Below are 21,796 nucleotides of genomic sequence, written 5' to 3'. Positions count from 1 at the left end.
TTTTTATAAATATACTTTCTTTTAACTTTTTCTTTTTTAAATATTTAGCTTTATACTATATTGCAGAGTATATTTGAATCTTATTCAACAATTACTTTAACACTAAGTTACATCAAATTTTAAAAATTTTGAAAGATTATACCACAATGGACTCTAAAAAATTAACTACTATCAATTGTGCAAGTACATTCGTATTTCTTTGTATTTATAAATGAATAGAAAATTATTCAATGAAAAAATTTTTGAATTCTATAATTTTCATTTAAGTAAATTGTAAACTAGATAACTTGATATCTCTTATATGATTGTTATAAATTTGAGTTAAAGGCGCAGTCGGCCGGATACGGCGACAGATGCTTCAGCACAAAAGTTATGACTTTATGGAATATTTCTTTTTTGTATCATGAGAAACCTAAAAAGACATAAAAAATTACACTTCACACTTTGTTTTTTATTTGCTTTGCAAAATATTCCAAACTAAAAATAACCGAGATCCCTTCTAGAAAGGATTCTCAGGAGTATCTTTAAACGGTTTTATGTGAACTTTAGATGAAATTTGATTAAAGAGTACATATATGAATGTTATATTAGAAAGATTATATGATACAGCTATCTACGAAATCAAACTTTGTTCATTACTATAGTAATGAAACATTATATCATCTATAACTTTTAAAGTGTAAGTCGATGTAATCTAAGAGCTCTTCAAATTTAAATTTAAATCAAAACTCTACGAAATCATTTACTAAGGTATTTTTCGATAAATTTAGGGCTCCAATCTCAAAAAACGTAGTAGATTCAAATATGCAAAATAAAAAAAATGATACATATTCAATAAAACAAAACAAGATTTTGTTAACTGTAGCAAAAAAATTACAAGCAACTCATGATTATCTCAAAACCATGACCATCTTCTTAAAAAAAAGAGAAATGTATAGATTTTTTTAACTACTATTTACTATTTTAAAGTAGAAGGCAAAAAATGTGTTACCAGCAATGAACTTAATTCTTACAACATAGTTATCAGAAGATAATCAGCTATGTATCAACATTCGTACAATTTTTTTGTAGTTTTTTTTTTGTTTTTGGGCTTTTTTATTTGGTTCATTATATCTGAATATAATTATTAGGTATACGCAATTTAATTGTTTTATAATTTGAATTGCTATTTTTACGTTAGATTCAACAGTTTTTTACATAACTTCTATAAAAGCTTACTTGTAAAATGAACCAACTGGGGTAAAAAGAACCAACTAAGCCTATACACTGGCAAGGATGTAAACAGCAAGAAAATATTTAGAAAAAAGTAAACTAAGTTAGAAAAAAGCTATGTTCAAGAGATAGCTTAAATTAATAGTTATTCCAACTTTGCTGATGAATATTTCTGACGAAATACCAGATCAAGGTTGTATACAATGTGATCTTAAAAACCATATCCCCTAAATTTATATTTTGCATTGGTTGAATCATGGTTGAATAATGTAGCTATTATTTTGTAAAATACTTTTAATATTAAAAATTTAAAAAAATGATCAGTTTGCTCCCAGGCGGTTCCTTTTTATCCAGTAAAAAGGGACAGAGGACATATTTTAGAAAAATAGTAAAAAACATATTTCTATAATTAGAAATTGACTAGCAATTTTACTGGACATACTTCGATAGTTATTTGCTTGATACGTGTTATGTGTTGTGATGTAGCTCATTTGGTTTACTTTAGACAGAATAATTACTAAAAGTCGAATTGGACCTTTGGTTCGCGCCCTATCCTATTGAAAAAATACTTTGTATGAATCGCAACAAACAAATACCGATTAGTAATAAGAGATCACCATATAATTGCGAGTTGAAAGTTAAAATTATCCCCCCAAATAATGTATAGTTTGCATTAATTATTCGTAGACGTGAACCTATTTGATCGATGTCAGTCAGGCCCAATTTCGAATAAGAGAATCAGACAGCATTTACAAACGTTCGTTGGCAAATGTTACAAAGGCACGAGATGAGAAATACAAAGTTCGCGGGCTTTTTGACTTCGCGAACATGTCAGATGAAGAGATGCCAGATGAAGCTCCGCCTCAGCATCCTCAGGAAATCGGTTTGATAAAATGTGGGTGGGATATTGAATTGGCTTACATCCCAAAAAAATAAATGAAATACGAAAACTGAACTCTTTTTGGATTATGCATCGGTTCATATTGTTTTTTATTGATTCAAACAGTGCTGTAAATTGTAAAGTAGGCACTGATCATAGGTACTAATGCTCATTGCCCGATACCTAATTGTGAAAATAGAAGTATATTGAAATCGCGCTTATTTTCTATGTACTATAACACTAAGCTAAGTAAATATTTTGGTTTAATTAATTTTGCCACGAATCATTTCTCGTTTTTAGAAGTAATGGTTTACTTTTAAAGTATCTACTTTAGTTTTTTTTTCATAAATTTTGTAATCAAAATTATCTGCCCTTTCAAATTCATATTCATCAATATTACTAATGAAGTAAAGTATTCATTAAAAAAAAAACAATATTTAAATAAACCCTATTACTTCTGAAAACGGGCAAATAATGCAGCTATGTCTATTAAAATATTGTTTGGCATGATTAAGATCATAACCTAGCTGAGTATACGCCTTTCAATTAAAATAAATCAAATAATTAATGATATCAATTAATCAATAACTATCAATTAATAAATTCTTGCTAAACTTAGTGATAACCCAACAATTATAGCAAATTAATTTGTAACTGTCTGGATTTGTTAATAAATACAATATCCCATCATTTATAGACAATCACTGAATCTGCAATTTATATTTAAAATTAATTAAAACATTCATATATTTACTGAAATTGTAATATAATGTTTTTGCCCAATTTATTTAATTTAAATTATTCTTATTAAAAATGTATCAAATTATTATTTAGAAGAAATTATATTCGTTTCTAACGATATATGTCCAAACTGCAATTCTCACTCCCAATCTTATTTATAGCATTATTAGTATTTTTTTTTTCAAACAAACGAACAAACTAAATATTCTGCAAAAAAATCAAAATTACTTTTAACTAACTTATTAACTAATTTTCTGACTATTTACTGTATTAAATTATATAATTTATACTGTCGAAAACTATATTTTATTATAATATTTTTATCTACATTTTTGGAATTCAAAATATATATGTATATATATATATATATATATAGTTATTAACTAATTTTCTGACTATTTACTGTGTTAAATTCTTTATTTTATACTGTGGAGAACTATATTTTGTTATAATATTTTTTATACCAATTTTTGGAAATTAAAATACGTAGAGAAAAAAAATGTACAAAATACTTAGCAAAATAATATTTATGGTGAAAGAATATTATTGTTTGACCAATAGTTCACTGATTACCAATTAATACAAAATTTTCAACTTTTTTTACAAAATATATTTTATTAATAAAATTGCAATAATATTGATGGGCTTCAAAGAAAAGGATCTTATATAATTGAAAATATTATTAAAGCAGTAAGTTATTATTATTATATCATTAATTATTCGATTATTAATTGTTAAAGTAAATTGCTTGACTATCAGAATATTGAAATAAAGAACGAGCAACACACTAGAATTAAACAAATGTTTCATCGATCTTGAATAAATTGAATAATTAAGTATAACTTTCAAAACAACTTTAAAATTGTTTAAAATCATTTTTTCATAACAATAACTTTTAAATCTGGAAAGAACTTTTGTGCAAAAAATGGAGTAATGCAGAAAAATTTACATTACTCTCAATTAAAATTAACCACGCTGTTCTTATTAAATTATTTTAAATTTTTTGCTGACATTCCAAGTCTTTTCAGAAAAACTAGTGAACTTGCCTTGGATAACGAATACATCAAGGATTATTTCAAAAGACACATCCCAGCAAACTAAATAATTTTATTCTCTACGCTTTTGTTAATAGTCTCTTGTGACGAATTCTCAACTTTTCTCTTTTTCCTTGCAAGGGCTAAAAATAGCAGGAAACAAAGACTATTGTAATTTCAGTACCAAAACTGTGCAAAGCCATTAACGTTCCCATATTTGTTAAATTTTGTACAAAAAAAATGTCCTGCTGAAACTAACGCAAAATGTACAAAACTGTCTTTCAAATTAGAGACGAGCAGAAGATGTTTTGACTCAAAGGGCTCCAAGATAGAACGAGATATGAACATTTGAAATATCATCTTGAAAATGATGCCAGAAATTTACAACAGACCGAGAGAGATAGAAGTTGGACGATGTTCGAGATCAAAAGAGATAGATTTATTGTGGGATGACACCGAGTTGCATGGGATCCTCTACAAGGCAAGAGGGAGGGCTTTTCGGAGTTCCTACGTTGAAATACATACGCGCGCTTAAAATTCGTAGTTAGTCGAAATCAGTCCGTTCAACTATCAGTGTTCGAGAATAAATAACATAAATACTATTTCCACATTTTTCCTTATCACTTTTCAATTACCTGTGATTTACAGACAATCAAGTAAATTGTTGAAGTGTTTTTGAAGTGATTTTGTGATCTAGTGCTCCAAATGTACGACAAAATGTCTTATGATAGCAGCAGTGCTTCCAGTTCCCCTGAACGCAATAATCTTGTTTACGAACTACCCCCGCGTTTGACAGAAATCGACCAAAACATCTATTTCGGGGACCATATGAGATGCACAAGCTACCCTAACCAATATCCCTATCATCACTTGGGCGATGTTAAAGACGCGCGTATTTCCCAAACAATCAAACAAGATTACGAATCCATTTTCGACATGGATTGCAAACCAGCAATCAATCATCGAAAACGGAAACATTCTTCTAGAGGTTTGAACAATAATTACGAATACCGTTCTGATGATGCCGAAGACGCTACATCCACCCAGAGGCCTGGTAAGATACGAAAAAAGTCACCCCAAAGTTTCGAAGAGGTCCAAATGCAACGTGTGATGGCTAATGTTCGGGAGCGTCAAAGAACCCAATCTTTGAACGAAGCTTTTGCAAGTTTGAGGAAGATTATACCGACTTTGCCTAGTGACAAATTATCAAAAATCAAAACTTTACAATTAGCTTCAAAATATATCGACTTTTTGTACCAAGTTATATCAGTGAACGACTCCAAACCACAAACTTTAGTTCAAGATGACCATGCAAATCTTCCGACGTCGACGAGTCAATGCTCGTATGTGGCCCATGAAAAATTGAGCTACGCTTTCAATGTCTGGAGAATGGAAGGCGATTGGGGAAATCCTCTGTAAATGGTGAAAAATAATTTTATTATTGTTATACTTTTATAAAGTTTTGATAGTTGTTATATGATGAAATGCTATTATATTAAAAGCATTTCAGAAACAAGCGCAGGATTTCTAATATTATATCAAAATATCAGGCACTTATAAAAAATGTTGATGATTTAAATATATTTATCAATAGCAGTAAGTTGTTAACATAGATTTAAAAAATATAGTTAAATAGTAGCTTTTATATACTCTGAACATTAATTCATATGACGGCATTCAATAAGAAAATATATTCATAAATTAAATTTCTTTAAGATAATGTATACACACAATTTTTAATTTAATTTAGGAAAAAATGATTATAATTATTAAATACATTTTATATAGCAGGCACCCTTGCTATTTAATTTTATGCATTTTTATATAAATTTTTATGCCTTCGGATAATTTGAAATTATTTTATGAATTTTTATTTGTGAAATTCTGGTCATATTGTTTATATATATTTTATAGCACTAGTATTTTTATCATCTAAAATATTTTCTTGATATATTTTTTGATTGCAAAAATTAGTTTTAAGAACCTACAATAAGACAGTATTCTACCTATAAGCTAGACCAACCAATAATTAGTTATGAAAAGATATGAATTCAAGCTAGATCCTTGATATTTTATTAATTTGTATATTTGTAAATATGAAAAAAGTCAATTGTGATGTAAGTTTAGAATACATGAATGTAAATAGTAGTTAGTCACCCAAGTGTACTTAATTCCATCACTAATTGTTAAGAAATATTGAACCCACATAGGTAAAAACATATCATTTTTGTACCGAACGGAAAAACCAATGACCGTTCAATAAAATGTTAATCCTTGGAAACTCCGTTTCAGGCCAAAGATATTGTAAAATTAAAATAGAATTTGTTTTTCCGTTTTTGTTAACACCTGCCTATAATATAAGTTTTTTTGGTATTTGTTAGAACAAATTTCAAATAAGACATCAGAAAATTTTGCAATATATAAAATTAATTTTATATCTCATTGCTAATAATCAATATTAATGTTATATGAAAATTTGATACTGATGCGAATGTTCTTCTTATGATATGTAACATGTGATCTTCGTTGAAAAAATGTAACATAAGTTTTTTCAAATGGCGCCATTGCTTTTGAAGTTTTTTTTGATATTCTTCTGTCAACTTGTAAAAAATAATACGTTTAATTATATATGTTAGTTAATCATTACTTACTTTATTCCCAGAGAGCAAAATTAAATTTTATTTCTTATTAAAATATATATGGTTGTTGAAGATAATTAAGGAGTATTTAAGTTTAAGAAAATTCATAAATATATTGAAACATGTGTAAATATATTCGATTTCATATAAAAAAATTGTTTTCTTTTTTATTAATTTTCAGGGTTTTCAGATTTTTTACAATAATTAAACTAATGAATGATTTAGCTTAATATTTAAAGTTTAATTAAAGCGTAATAATAGTGATATATAAAAGAAGTTGAATAATATTAAAACTTTTTATTTCATAATTTACCAAAAATGATTTAGTATTAAAGTATTTTTTTAAAAAATGTTTGAATTGAATATAATATTTTCAAAATCAGATTAGTTAAGTTAAATATTTAATTTATTTGAAGCAAAACTATTTTTTATGTAATATTAAATTATACATTTAATTGAAGATATTTAAATCAATTAATCTTAAACGTTAATTAAAATTGGGACTAAAAAATAAAAACTTTAATACCTTAGTATTTTTGAAATCAATAGACAAATTCTGAAAATGTAAATTTGATAATTAATAAACTTAAAACAAATATTAAAACTTCTTAATAATCCGAATTTTATTTCTGATACAGAATATTTTATCAAATACTTGTTTTGATAAAGAGATTGAATTTAAACCAGTTTTTAATAATGAATTTTCAGAAATTTTTTAACTTTGGTTATATATTTTCATTATATTATTTTATTCTAGTCACTGTTGAATTACCATAAAACCATTAAATTTTTAGAAAAAAAATGTATATATGAATAATAAGTAAGAATTTTCATTGACTAATTAATAGTTATTGTATATAATTAATTGATATGAAATGATAATAGAGTATTCCATCAGATATTCAAATCTTAAAAAAAAATATAGAAAACAGCGAGTAAAATGCAAAATGGTAAGTTCATTTTAATTGTATTTTATAGAACATAACGTTTCTGAAGATATCGTAAAAATTTATGTCTGAAATACATTATACTTGAAGCTAAAAATGAGTTGTAAAAGATATAATATGATAAACGATAATTAATGATTTTAATAAAGCACAGAAACACTGAACAATGTCATTTTTCAAATTTTTTATAAAACTTGTAGTGAACTGTAAATATTAACTTTGAATGATTGGCCAATGTACTTATTAAACCGTCAAAAATACTTTGTATTATAATTTAATAAGTTTTATTTTTGTTCGTACATGATTATTAACTTCTAATTTCTTAAGTTATAATAATAGCAAAAAAATCAAAAATGAAAATTTTTATTTATCTCTACGTTTAAGAGATTACTGAATATTTTGGCATACCTTAGAAAAAATGGATGTATGTATGTTTGTGTGTGTGTTCGGATACAAATTTTTGTCGAAGATTTCGGGAATACAGTTCAACCCATTTAAATGATTCAAAAAACTCTCAATTCCTATTGAGAAGAAGACGTGCTTTTCAAAGTTTACAGAAAAATAAAATTTTTGGTAGGGGAAGTTCCAGCAATTTGCCATAAGGCACGATGCCATGCACCACTAGTTTTTATATTTTTACATTTTTTATCACAATATATTTGCCAATCAATTTGGGCTTTTATAATCAAGATTAAAAATTAGAACAAGCGATTCTAAACACGTATTTTGGTAATTTTAAATTAATTAATTAAATAATAAGCAAAGAAATCAAAATTATATTAATCAAATTTTAAAATATTAGTGTAAACTTTCAGGGCTTGATTGTTATTTGTCAAAAATATTTACATTAAAACCTAAAAAAAAGTTCTTTTCAACGTTTGCATCTCCTTTACCAGGTACACCTGCTGAGTTACCTGTCCAATCAAAAAACGCGCCCACGAACTGGGGAAGGTGTTTCTATTCCCTATACATGGCGGTTTTAAAATGGAGTAGAAGACACAATTTACAAAAGTATATGTATTAAAAAAATAAATAACACGCACATAATATTATTTCAACAAAGTTAAAAAATAAGAGTGTCATCCAGACAAATGAAATTTGTGTTTCTCTACGTATTACTTTAATTAAATACCTATAATTACATTTCTAACACTTTTATAACATGAAAAAGAATAAATATGTTATATTCGTTTTCAATTGATACTTGAATATATTAAATTAAATTATTATTTTTCGTTAAAAAAGCCGATAAATTTAGCCCAAAAAACTGTATTTGAATAAATTTTATATTTAATAAAAATCATTGTTTCTCTATTTTGAATTAATAAATATTATACCTCGATAAGTGTTAAGTTTATTATAAAAATCTTTATGGCATTTGAATCAACTCCAGGAGGTCGTACATATCACAATTATTAAAAATACAAAATTATATGTTTTTACATTTATTTCTATTATTTTACTTACGATTAGTAAACAACATAAAGTAAATATGTAAAATAAATAAGGATATTATACCTTGGGTCATTTAATATATAATTATTACAAAATAAACCTGTGCTAAGTTCGTTATCAATTTAAATTTATTTTAAAAGCATTTAAAATGATTCACAAGACCCATTAGTTTGAATTTTACTATATTTTCGAAGTCTACAAGTGTCTTGAATTTTGTGACAGTAAACATATATAGAGTAAGTTTTTACTCATCAAGTTTTTTATCTCAAGTGATTGATTTGACTGTTAAGTGATAAAGTGCATTGCTTATGCTTAAATGGATACATTAATTCAATTTAGTTAGTAAATTAATTAATTAAATTAGTTTAGCGACTTAAGATTTTACGATTTGCACTATAAATGCCCAATTTAATTAAAAATGCTTAAACACTATATGAGTTTTCACTGCATGTTAGGCATTATTGTATAAAATACTAGTATGTTTAAATGATGCTTTCATGATTTTTACCCAACAATAGGTTCTATACATCAACCCTAAGATCTACCTCAAGTCTATAAATAATAAATTAAAATAATTCCATACTATGATGGAAGTTGGAGTTGATTTTGATTGATATTCTTAATAGAAGCCATATCGAATGTCTCAATCTTCAAAGATAGATCATTTGCAATAAATAACCAGCGATCTAAATTATTTTGGTTTCAGTTCATCATCGAAAAGATATTATGCATCCCAATGTAAACAAGAACCGCGAGCGGCGGCTGTGAGATGGTCGGAAATAGTGATCTTTTAGGGGCGTCAAACTAATTTTTAAAGATCGATTTTGAAATCGATTCTTATTAATTTTTTTTTATAAAAATCGAATGTGCGAATTGCAATGTGCAACGCCAATGAGAAATGTCTCATATTATACTTCTCATTATTACTACAATAAATGAATTATCAAAATTTTAGATAAAAGTTATTAAAAATTGTTTGTAATTTGCATGAAGTATTGGAAAGTCGGTTATTATTTTTCTTTGAGATCAAAAGTATCCATCATATTTATTGAGATATGTCTTGACTTATTTTATATATATAGTATGTCCAAAAATCCTTTAAATGGATCACTAATTGAAACAGATTTTAGTATAAGATTTTATAGAGCGCTATGGTAAGAGCTTTGTTCTTGCAATTCAAAAAACCAGATTCGATATCCACCTTGATTAATATCAAACAGTAGCGATATCGGTTTTCATTTGAAATTATAAATGCAAGACATGTTTACAAGTGAAAACGCATTCCCGGTCATTGTTGCATCAAATTTAAAAATTTCAAAAATTCCACAAATAGAAATATATCCAAAATAAATAGGTTAATCGCTTTCTGAAAAAACTATTAAAACAGCTCATAAGACCTTTAGGTTTTGATTGCTACTCAAACAAAACATATAAAAAAAGTTTATATATAGACGTCTAGTATATATATGGACAATATATACAAAATGAATTATACCCATGGTAAAACATATTTATGACACAATTTAATCAACTTAAGAAGCATATATATTATGATTGACAAAACTTCTAAAATGCATTTTTATTATTTTATATGGTCAAATTTTATTTTATTTTATTTTATTTTTATTGGCCTCGAGCATTTAGCCACTTACAACATATTTTAATTACCGTGAATAGTAAACCTTTATTAGCTTGATAATTTTAAAATTGAGTAAAATTTGTTTTAAAAAACGTGAATCATGATTTTAACTTGATATTTTGAAATTGAGTAAAATACGTTTAAAAAAAATCGTGAATAGCAGGCTATGGTTTTAGATTGATTTTTTCAAATTGAGTAAAATGTGTTTAAAAAAACGTTAATGGTTTTAACGTAGTCCATGGTTTTAACTTGATATTATTTTTGTGAATTGTAAAACGTAAAATGTAGTCCAAACTTTTCATTGCACCGACAAATATGCCAGAAAAAACTTCCAAAAATTTCGACTAGGTTTTCTTATAATTTTGCCTGGAAACCGCTTTCCCTCTACTAAACAAAGATATGTGTATCATTGATTATGTTTTATATTTGGTTTTGGTATAACTGGTTTTAATTAATTTCTAGACAAATATTTAGACTATTATTAAAATAATAATACTTTATAGCCATTGCATGGTAGAATTTTCTACTACTATATCACTACTACATACAGTAGAGCTACTATAAACCGGACTAATTGTTGACGATATGCATTCGAATAATCGAAAATTCGGATAATTGAATGTATGAAGAATAATGTTGTGTATTTATCAAAAATAACAAATACATACATATACATCAACAAAAATAATTTTATTAAGAAATTGAAACTTTCTTATGTATGTGCATATATATTTTCTTAGATTACATTACATACATATACTAAACTGCATGTGAAAATTCGAATTGTAGGTATATACATACACATAAATTGGTCGCGCGTAATCGCAAATTCGTAAAACTGAAAGCTGAATAAACGAGGTTCTACTGTATTTATATTATAGCAAGACCCGGTTCGAGTCGATTTATGTTGAACTAAATATCAATTATTTATCTTCTATCAAACAAATCAAAATATATCGATTATTCGAGCAGAACTAATGGGCAGTCCTAGTGTCTTGCGAAGTGAGTTAAGTCGGTCGCAAGCGTCCTCGTAATTGAAAAGATGATGGATGTCTTGGTCCCCGATCTGAGTCGCCTCGGCTCAGACGAACGGGTTGTTTTTCTTGAACTACTATTGGTTTTGCTCCTTTTGAACATCTTTTGAAGCCGCTTCTTGGGAAAACGGGCAGAGGATTGCAAATAGGTATATTTCTCATGAAATGGTAACGCACCTAGGAATGGTTACCGAGAGTCGCAAAGAGCTACTAGGATTTTAGTTTGCTTTTAATATTCTGTTTTGTTTAATATTTCTTCTACCAATTACCAAAAAACATTAAATAGCATTCAGAAATATTATAATTATTATAATAAAAACTAGTGGGGTGCATGACATCGTGCCTTAAGGCAAATTGCCGGAACTTCCCGTACCGTAATTAAAAAATTTGGTACGGCACCCAAAAAATTTACACAAAATGTGTACACATTATTAAAATCTATATAAAATGTCTGATAATTTGATGTACATATGTCCAATAAACATTTTTGACCGCCAAATAACATTTTTTAACTTATTTTTATTGAGAGTCCATAACCGTTAGACCTGCCTCTATCAAAAATCTGATCAGTTCTTCATCTTACCAACACAAGTAAAATGTTTTTTGAATGATTAAAATCAGACGCTCCGTTCTCTTAAAACTGAGTTACCGTTTATGGCACTTTTTGCCCTGTATCTTCGGAACGGCCAGGCTTGCCTTTGCCAAAAACTGATCAGCACGTCTCCTTATCAGTACAAATAGAATGTTTTTTAAATTATTCAAATCAGTTGATCTGTGTTTCCGAAATCGTTGACGAAAATTTGTATCCGCACACACACACACATACATACACATATACATAAATTTTTTCAGGAAATGCGAAAATGTTCAGAAACCTTTGAAACATTTTCATTTTCGATTTTTTGCCAAATGGTAAAAGATTTGGTTCCAGGTTATATCAGTTTTTATTTGAAAATATAGATCAAAATATGATTTTTAGAGAAAATAGCCTTTTTAGGTATACCTGGCATATCACATCACTAATAGATATTTCGAAATATGTAATAATAATATCATCAAAAAGAAAATGCACAACCATTAGTTTGCTTTCTAATAATGTAGATTATAAATTACGTCGTAGCAAATAATAAAAACAATAGAGGAGGCCGGGTACGGTAGTAACAGTCGTCGTCGAGATTTTGAAATAGGGTCCAAAGGGAGAAAAATGAAGTATGATTGTTCGAACAAGTTCCCATTATTGCTTTCAGTTAGTGCCTTACATAAACATGATCTGTAGACCACATTGCTTTTAAAGAGTCAAAAGTAAGTTCTGATGTTCGATTTTTTTTAATAATGACTGGTAATTGTATACATATAGATCACTTTAATTGTTGTAAGTTGAACATTAATAGTCATTTACCTGCAATTAGTTTTTGCTTTTAGATAACTCAGCTTAGTCATAATGATGATTTGTTTTCAAAAGTGTGCATTTGACCGGTTATGACAAAATTTGTGGGTACGGTTGTAGGCGAAGATGAAACAGATAATAGAAATTTAACTTAACTAACATAAACGAAAGAGAAAAGAAAACGAAAGTTCAATACAACAAAAAAAAATCACAAAAAATTCTTGTTATCTTTGCTTAAAAAATTATATTTTGTTATATACTAGAAGTCGTTGAAGGCAAAATAGAAGAACTGAAAGGAATGGGAAGAAAAGAATGCAGACGATTGACGACTTACGCAGAAGAGAAAATACAGGGGAACTGAAAGCCGAAGCACAAGACCAGGAAGCATGGAAGCAGAAGTTTGAAAGAAAAAAATCATAAAACGAATATAAAGTGATTAATGATAAATAAGTAATATAGTAATGAAACGATAATGGAAATAATAAATAGAGGAGGGAAAGAAAGTCATTGATTTCATGGTGCTCTCATACAATAGACATGCCTTCAGACAGGTATATTATTATATACTACTAGCTGACCCGGCAATCGTTGTTTTGCCACAAAAAATATTTCTAGTTTAAAATGTCGAGTATAAAAGTAACTAACTGGTTGCAAATTATAATAATCTTGCAATGTTTTTTGCAAGAGCCAATATAATCTGAAACTGATTATATTTAAATTGAATTTGCACATTTGTAATTTCGAGATTATGATATATTATTACCGCGCTTTTGCATGCAATAGCGAAGCAAAATCTGATAATTCATTTTCAAATTATATTGGAACTATAATTTCGGTTATTATTATATACTATAATTTTTTGCTGAGGTTAGATGATAGCTAACTTTCAAATTTATTTTTTTATAATTTTAATTAAGTATACAGTTAAGAACTTTAGCCGAGATCACAGATTCCTTTAATGGTTCCTCTATTTCTCTGAAGAATAGGTCTTTGCGACAGACCCGATCGCCCTTGGCATATTTTTAATTTAATAATCTAATTATTTCAGATATATTTTTCCTGCTCATTGAAGGAACATGTCTCGTCGAATGAGCTTTTTCTATTAATTAAGCCTATGACTTGGAGCGCTCTCTCACGCCTGAATAGAATTCGGAGCGAGTATATTCATCTTGTCTTTGGCTGATCATTAAGGGGGGCGATACATGTAACAAGAAAAAAAAAAACGATTTTTTTTTTTTTCATAAATCGTTACAATAACATCTCAAAAATATGCCTGCAAAAATTCAAAACAAAATTATCATTATTTATACATTAAAAACTCATTTAAGTGCCACGCCTACACTCTTATCTGTTCTATGTGTCAAAACTTTAAACGCGTTTTTCTCAAAACGACATTTTTGAATACTGCGGGCGTGATAACTCAAAAAGTTCTCAACCGATTCCAATGAAATTTTGCACACATCTACTTTACAGTAATAGCTTCTAGTTAAACCTCAAACATTCCAAAAAAAATTTCAAAAATTAACCTTTTTACCAAAAAAAACAGTGAAAAAATGGTGAAAAATCGAACTTTTTTTTTCTGAGGTCTGCCAATTTACGATTTTGTGACTTTTTTAATTTTTTTTTGGTTTAACTAGAAGATATATGTTTTATGAATACGTACAAACTAATTTTTTTGAATTCAGATCACCGTACGAAAAGTGAGAACGCCCGCAGATTGATGGCGTTTTCCGAGAGGGTCTCGGCAGATCTATTTTTACGGCAGCCATTTAAAAAAAAAAAATTAAAAAAAAAATGTTTTTGTGTATTTTAATATATAATAAATAACCATAAAAAAATTCAAAAAGATTCAGTTATTCCTTCCCAGTTTAAAAAGTCCTCAAAAAATGGTAAAAATTAAGGCGATTACATGTATCGCCCCCCTTAACACACCCCGAGAACATATTCATATTTCACAACCTGACAGTTTGGATGAAGTATTTTTGAATTCTCAGTAACACAGGACTGAGTAGACGACGTAGTAACATTTCAAGGTAAAAAATTACTTTTAATTAAATCAAGTCACTTACAGTTTTGTTTAAATATAAAACTTTAAAATTTATAATTATATATGACTCACTTGAAATGATTTAATAATTTTATTATTCAGTTTTTTTAGTATTAATAATATAAAAAAAACAAATCCTTATATAACTTAATAATTGTCTGTTTTATTTGATTAAACTGCAATTTTATAGCTTGAACTGAAAGGAACTGTATATGATCCAGGGTATGTTGTATTATGATTCTTTAAACCTAGGTTGACTATTCCCTATATCTATATCTATTTTCATTTGATATCGTATCATACTATTTTTGATCCATAATCCCAAGTAAAAATTGATATCACTACTCCTTGATACACAACTCCCAATTGAATCTGGAATCTGTGTTTGCAAGGCCAAGCTCTTACCACAGAGCTACGGCAAGGTGTGAACAAACTATTGAAAACAATTTCAAAAATTTTATTCTGACAAACAAAATATTATAATACTGATATGCTGGTATTTTTACTTGATACTTTATATCATTTTTGATCTATAATCCCAAAAGTGTTATCAATATACTGCTTGATATTAAAAATGGAATCTAGAATCTGCGTTTGCAAGACCAAGCTCTTACCACAGAGCTACGGCAAGGTATAAACAAAATATTAAAAATATTTTGATAATATTTGTATATTTTATTGTAAATTCATAAATTATCATAAAGAAATATAAAATTTATGTATATTATGAATTTGTAGCATATTTCGTGTAGGACTTCTATCCCAATACGTTCCTGGTTAATTATATTGAATATGTATTTGAATATTTCTAGTACGAAATTCAAAGCCTACATTTTGGTTCAAATTTCATTTTCGATCGGGCGGTCAACTTTGAACATAAATACCAAAATTTGTAATTTATATGCGTGAAGAATTTTGAATTTTAGGTATAAATCATCAACCGTTTCTAAATTTTCAAATACAACTTTTATAATTTAATATTTTACAAAATATTTTACATAATAATTTCTTTTTTTAAATCCGTATGCATGTGTTAATGACCGACAATACCGTATAGTTAATTTGTGAAGTAAAAATCTATAATGCATTATTATGAACTTTTATCATAAATATTTATAATGAAACATTGTATTATATCGTTAGTAAATTTTGTTCATATTTTTTTTAATTGATTAGATAATATGCATTATATATACATGTACGCGTACATGTATACCTATATTCATCATCTTTGATAGATCGATGATTAATATAGATATTATTTTTTGCAATAATTTTGTATGATTTTTTCATTCATATATACATATAATTTTATAATTTATATAACTAATAACAGTTATTTAAAAAAAAAAACGGCGTCATTTTTATTAATAAAAGTGTATATTAATATTAAATTGCATTGTAAATGCAAGCGAGATTTGAATCAATAAATTCGAATTAAATTGCATTTAATGTAACATTATTACAGAATAAATCTGATAAAACAGAACAAAACTGATACAGCTAAAATGGTTAGATTCATCTAATTGTCTAACACTCATCTAAGCGATCTATATAAAGCTGAACACAATTTTAATTTCATATTTTTTGTGAAAATAAAAAATGTATAATTTTCCAACTACTGCTTTATTAATATTAATAATAGGAATCATTTTATCCTTCAGCGATGCTGGCAATAAAAGAATAATTTTGCAAAGAGTCAAGCAATGTGACGGCAAAGAAAATTTGGCGATATTTGTTCCTGAATTACAGGTATCAACCAATTAATTTAACCAACATGTGATATATATGTATATATATATATATATATATATATAAAGTTTTTTAAGTTGTACCTGACACTCGTAGCACCACTAAATTTAACACTTTCTAATCGCGAATTCCGAGATTTATATGAATTTTGCCGCTTGAGCGGCGGCATCCGAGTTGAAAGGGTTAATTTTTGCACAAAACATTTGATCTGTTGTACCCGAATACTAACTACTAACTGTTATCATTGAGTTTTAAATATTGATTGTACGGGTGCGCAAAAGATATTACTTTTTGTTTACATTTATTTAAGTATTGCATAATAGTTACTATCCAGTCTATATGAAGTTATTGACAGACACAATATCTATTTCTGATTGTTGAAATAAATTATATATGAAAACATTTCTATTACAATTGTATGTTGTGCATTCACATTTCGAATGCTAAATATTTTGAATAAATAATATAAATTAATACTTCAATAAAACCTTCTTTCTGGAGTAAAAAATAGCTTAACGAATTATTAAAAAAAAACTTTTATATGCTTATCAGCGCTATAAGCAATTATTTGCTAAAGCAATATATACAATTCAACTAATTCAATTAAATTTTTCAATAGCCACGAAAATTGATTTCAATTCAAAGACTCAATTCCTACAATTCGAAACAATTATCCCGGTTTCGTTACTAATCTCGACCAGCTCGGTGTCAGACAGCATGATATTCAATTTTTACTACAGATAGATAAAATATAATCTCAAGTAAAATTCGCTGTTCATAGCCATAGTTTCTTATAAAAAAATCTATATCAAAATATAATATGGAAAATATCAATCTTAATATTTTTCATATTATATTTTTATATGAAACTATGTCCATGAACAGAGAATTTCACTTGAGATTATGTTTTATCTATAACCTGTAGTAAAAATTGAATATCATGCTTCCTGATACCAAGCTGGCGAGGCTAAGTTAAATTAATTAACTTAATTAACGCTAATTGTTAAACGGAGGTCAATAAAAAAATACTGAAAAAAATCTAAATAAGGTATTATTTATAAGGTGACCATAATTTTTCGCATGAAATCTGGGACGGATTATAATGTGTGTGAGAGCGGGGGGTGAAGTGTGCCTGAGCTAAAAATTTATATTTTTCGGTTCAAATTTTCTAGTTGGAATATATTCAAAAAAATATAGGCAATCAAAAACATTTTTAAAAATCTCAGAACAATCCGGGACAAAACACCCGGGACAAAGATTGCTTTTAGAAAAAGCCGGGACGCAAGACGGAAAATCCGGACTATCCCGGCCAATCCAGGACGTATGGTCACCTTAAATAATTATAATTTAAGAATGTCGTCATCAATCCCTTTTTTCTGAATTTAAATTATTAATAATTTTAAAGATTGATATTCAAACATCTTTGTCTCTAATCAAATGTAATTATTTCTGAACAGGTGAAACAGGTAAAACGTGGCGAATTCGTCGTAAATGGAAAATTCAATGTAAGTGAACGCATCTCCAAGTGGACAGGCTACGTAGAATTAAACAATTGTAAAGATTCTCTGAATTATAACATGTGTTATAAATACTTCAATATGAGTGCCGATTTTTGCGAATTATTCGATGGCGCTTCCGAATTTCTGCAACAAGTTACACCTATTTTGAAATGCCCGCTTGAAAAAACTGTTTACACAATAACGGATCTTCCTGTAAAGGACGACGTCATTAATTACATGCCATCCCTGGACGAAACTTCTTATTGGACTGTGGTCATTCCTGGTTTTGATGGCTCGAAAATGGTCAGTTGCCTGAACGTGCAATTTCAAATGTCTGTTAGAAGACGAGGTGGATAATTGTCATTTACACAAACTATATAGTTGACGTAAAATTTCTCAGATTTAAAACCGTACATTATTTTTTATCAAAATGTTTTTATCTTTTTTTTTCTTCGAATAAAAAAAAAATAAAAGTTTATTTTTAGAAACTAATTCTGTTACAACTCATATATCAACACAATATATTGTGATAACATTATAATGTTATCCTAATAATCTTCATATATACTTATGCATGTATCTATACGAACATAAAATAAATTTGTTATAAACATAAAATTACTTTAAAATACGTTAATGTATATTTTTATAACCATCTATGTTGCATTTTATTCAAACAATAAATCTTATTTGTTATAACAAAAAATATGTGTTATAAGGACTCAGTTAATAAACTCATTCAATTTTGGTAAAATTTTTATTCAACCAGGAATGTCATTCAGTATAATACAATTTAAAATTAATTTTATAAATATTCCAATCGAAATGCATATTATATATCCTTGTCACTATGAAATTTACAATCTCAATCACATAAATCTTTTTATAAATTTGAATTAATTTAGATGAAGTAATGACATGACAATAAATATATTTATAATTTGCATGTCATCGTGTTTAATATATGTATCATAAAATGTATAAAAATATATTTACAAAATATAAACGATTCCCATAGCTCAGCTACAAAATGATATCAGTTTTTATAAAAGCTATTCTCATTCATGAAAATCACTTGCTAAATTCCTTATAACATATCTCACAATATAAGCAAAGGCAGCCACTCCAACTAACACACAAACATTTGTAATTGTAGCTTGAAGATTTGACTGTTCTTGGTTTATTTGCTCTCTGACAAGATTGCAAGCAGGAAGAGAATTTCTAGCTTCATTTCTTTTCTTTATTTTCTCTTTAGATGAAGCAACAATCTCAGGAAAAAGCTCACAGTATAATGTATCCTGCAAAATCCTACTCATAAAACAATACAATATAAAAGGTGCCTAGACTATGTGTTGTATATACCTTAAGATTAAATTCAATACTTTGTGCAGCAAGTTGTTTCTTTTCAAAGGTAGATGTTTCATAGGATCCCAATGTTGGACTCGTTTCAAGCTAATAAAATCAATCAATGAATAAGTTATTTTTCAATTTTATATATCATATTTACCATAAAGCTTAATAATCCGGTGAGAATCGTCGAAACAGACCAGGCTGGATTCCAAGTATCAGGATGAAAATCTAATTCAAATATAAATATTTAATACAATAAACACCATCATATGACTAGCACATGTTAGATATGAGTTATAAAAACTATATATATATATATATATATATATATATATATATATATACATAAACATTAGATTTTTTTGTTCGATGTTGAGACATATTCTTGAAATGTTAATTTGCAGCCCCATAGTCAAAGTAAAATAAATGAACTACCTATTTTGTATGTTTCGACACTGTATGTGTGTCATCATTCAGCATATTTTTATAATATCTATAAAAGTTATTTACAAAGTTAGAAAAAAAATATTTTTAAAATATATTATAAGAATTAAAAGAAAATATACAAGTAAAAAATGAATACATACCACACCAGGAAAAAATACAACACACAATATTAAACTATATTTTTCAAAAAAAAACACCAAGCAATAAAATAAAATATTTAAATGTTAAAACAGAAAAGAAGTAAGAAATAAAAAACGAGCACTACATTATAAACAACAATAATTATATGATTGAACCTTTTATTCCATTCACATATATTTATAAATATATGTGAATGGAATCGGTATACCGATTAATAAATCAACATTGGTATGCAAAATGCATTAGCAATTAATAAATCTTTTAATAGAATGAATAAAAAGCGGTGAATAGAATATCAGAAAGCAAATTATTACAGCCTCATAAAAAAGCCTTCTAAAATTTCTTCTCTTAAAGTATAATATACTTGTACTTAATTTATCAGACCATTTGTCACATTATATTATAATATATAACAAAAATTGCTCAAAAATAAATGAATACTGAAATTTATGATAATATGTTGAAAACATACCAGAAATACTCAAACAAAGCCGAGTGTTGCATTTAAATCTACCATTTGGTGTGATCATATAGATGGAAGGCGGTTTGAATGGAAATTCTCTCGGAAAAACTAATTTACCATGATATAATCCTCCATGATAAGGACTACCTTCCGGGCCTTCAACTACATAATGCCTGCAAGCAAACAGTAATCAAAATATAAAATATATTACAAAATATATCAATGTCACACATTAATACATTATAAAAGCTTACCATTCAAGAATGTTGTTAGGAACAGGTTCCGCAGTGACGTAAGGCACTGGATCCTTTTTAAGTCTTAAATAATCTTGCTTTAATCTTAAAGTAGCACTGTTTGCTTTTCGCGACATTGTTGTTAAATATCATTGATAAATAAACGTAAAAAGAAATTTTGATTGGTATAATTTTATGGTTAGGTTTTATAAGAAAATTTACAACATGAAAATTAAAACTATTTTTAGAAATTCTAGAACAGGTAGTTATCAAAACATTACTATTGAAGTATATATATTGGCCTTTAAAGAAAAGACAATATAAAACATGTCAACTTTATTATTATTGGGTGTAAACGTCAAAATTTAGTATTACCATAACTTATCGGAATTTTGATAATCGTGCCATAACATGTATTGCCAACATTATAAGGCAAATAGGATTCTTAAAGGAATCTATGATCATAGACAATATAATAATGATGGCTATGATCATGATAAATGAGTTGGCATTGATAAAAGAAAAGGTTGGAGGCTTGGTTACATAAATGGTCGATTTTTCTTTTATATGTATTTATTGAACATTGCCTATTAGAAATATAAACCAGGAGTAATTCGTTTTTAAATTAAATGCTTTACTTTTACATTTACATTTAAATTGCTTAATTTATTTGGTATCCAGAAATCTTCACCGACTGGACTTTTAATAAAAAATAATTCCAGCTGATTTATTACAAATAAGCTTTGATATTTTTAAGTAGAATTAATTTTCTGGTAAAATGGTGCACGAAATTACTAGTCTTAATCAGTTAATAATTACCAATATACGATTTTCATATTAGATTACTAGTGCACCATTCGAATGTAGCATAATTGAATTTATCAAATATTTATATG

The 21,796-nt window shown here is 27.3% G+C and overlaps 2 protein-coding genes across 2 annotated transcripts; one reads left to right on the top strand and one right to left on the bottom strand.

Moving 5' to 3' along the window:
- The first annotated feature begins 4,568 nt into the window (after nt 1–4,568).
- LOC113368069 (twist-related protein-like) lies at nt 4,569–5,286 on the top strand. The gene has a single exon (XM_026609635.1). It carries the CDS (start codon nt 4,573–4,575, stop codon nt 5,284–5,286), a length of 714 nt encoding a protein of 237 aa, XP_026465420.1. The 5' UTR covers nt 4,569–4,572.
- A 13,843-nt stretch (nt 5,287–19,129) lies between these two features.
- On the bottom strand, nt 19,130–21,204 carry LOC113366668 (ubiquitin-conjugating enzyme E2 J2-like). The gene is made up of 5 exons (XM_026608315.1): nt 20,922–21,204; nt 20,677–20,840; nt 19,774–19,844; nt 19,629–19,718; nt 19,130–19,564 (listed from the first exon to the last, which is right to left on the bottom strand). The coding sequence occupies exons 1-5, from the start codon at nt 21,035–21,037 to the stop codon at nt 19,325–19,327; spliced, it is 681 nt and encodes a 226-aa protein (XP_026464100.1). The 5' UTR covers nt 21,038–21,204; the 3' UTR covers nt 19,130–19,324.
- Between the last annotated feature and the right edge of the window lie 592 nt (nt 21,205–21,796).

This window comes from Ctenocephalides felis, unplaced genomic scaffold (genome assembly GCF_003426905.1).
Source record: "Ctenocephalides felis isolate EL2017-DRISC unplaced genomic scaffold, ASM342690v1 CF-g0.4_SCAFFOLD_01170, whole genome shotgun sequence".
NCBI classification, from domain to species: domain Eukaryota; kingdom Metazoa; phylum Arthropoda; class Insecta; order Siphonaptera; family Pulicidae; genus Ctenocephalides; species Ctenocephalides felis.
Note: the sequence above shows the minus strand (reverse complement) of the source record. Positions and strands in the feature narration are given on the sequence as shown.

Bases quoted from the DNA above. Each gene is read 5' to 3' on its own strand.
- LOC113366668 (XM_026608315.1), bottom strand. From the start codon at position 21,037: ATGTCGCGAAAAGCAAACAGTGCTACTTTAAGATTAAAGCAAGATTAT. The intron at 19,845-20,676 runs GTATGTTTTCAA...TATTTGAATTAG, and splicing joins GCTTTGTTTGAGTATTTCTG to ATTTTCATCCTGATACTTGG. The intron at 19,565-19,628 runs GTATATACAACA...AGGATTTTGCAG, and splicing joins GTATTGAATTTAATCTTAAG to GATACATTATACTGTGAGCT.
- LOC113368069 (XM_026609635.1), top strand. From the start codon at position 4,573: ATGTACGACAAAATGTCTTATGATAGCAGCAGTGCTTCCAGTTCCCCT.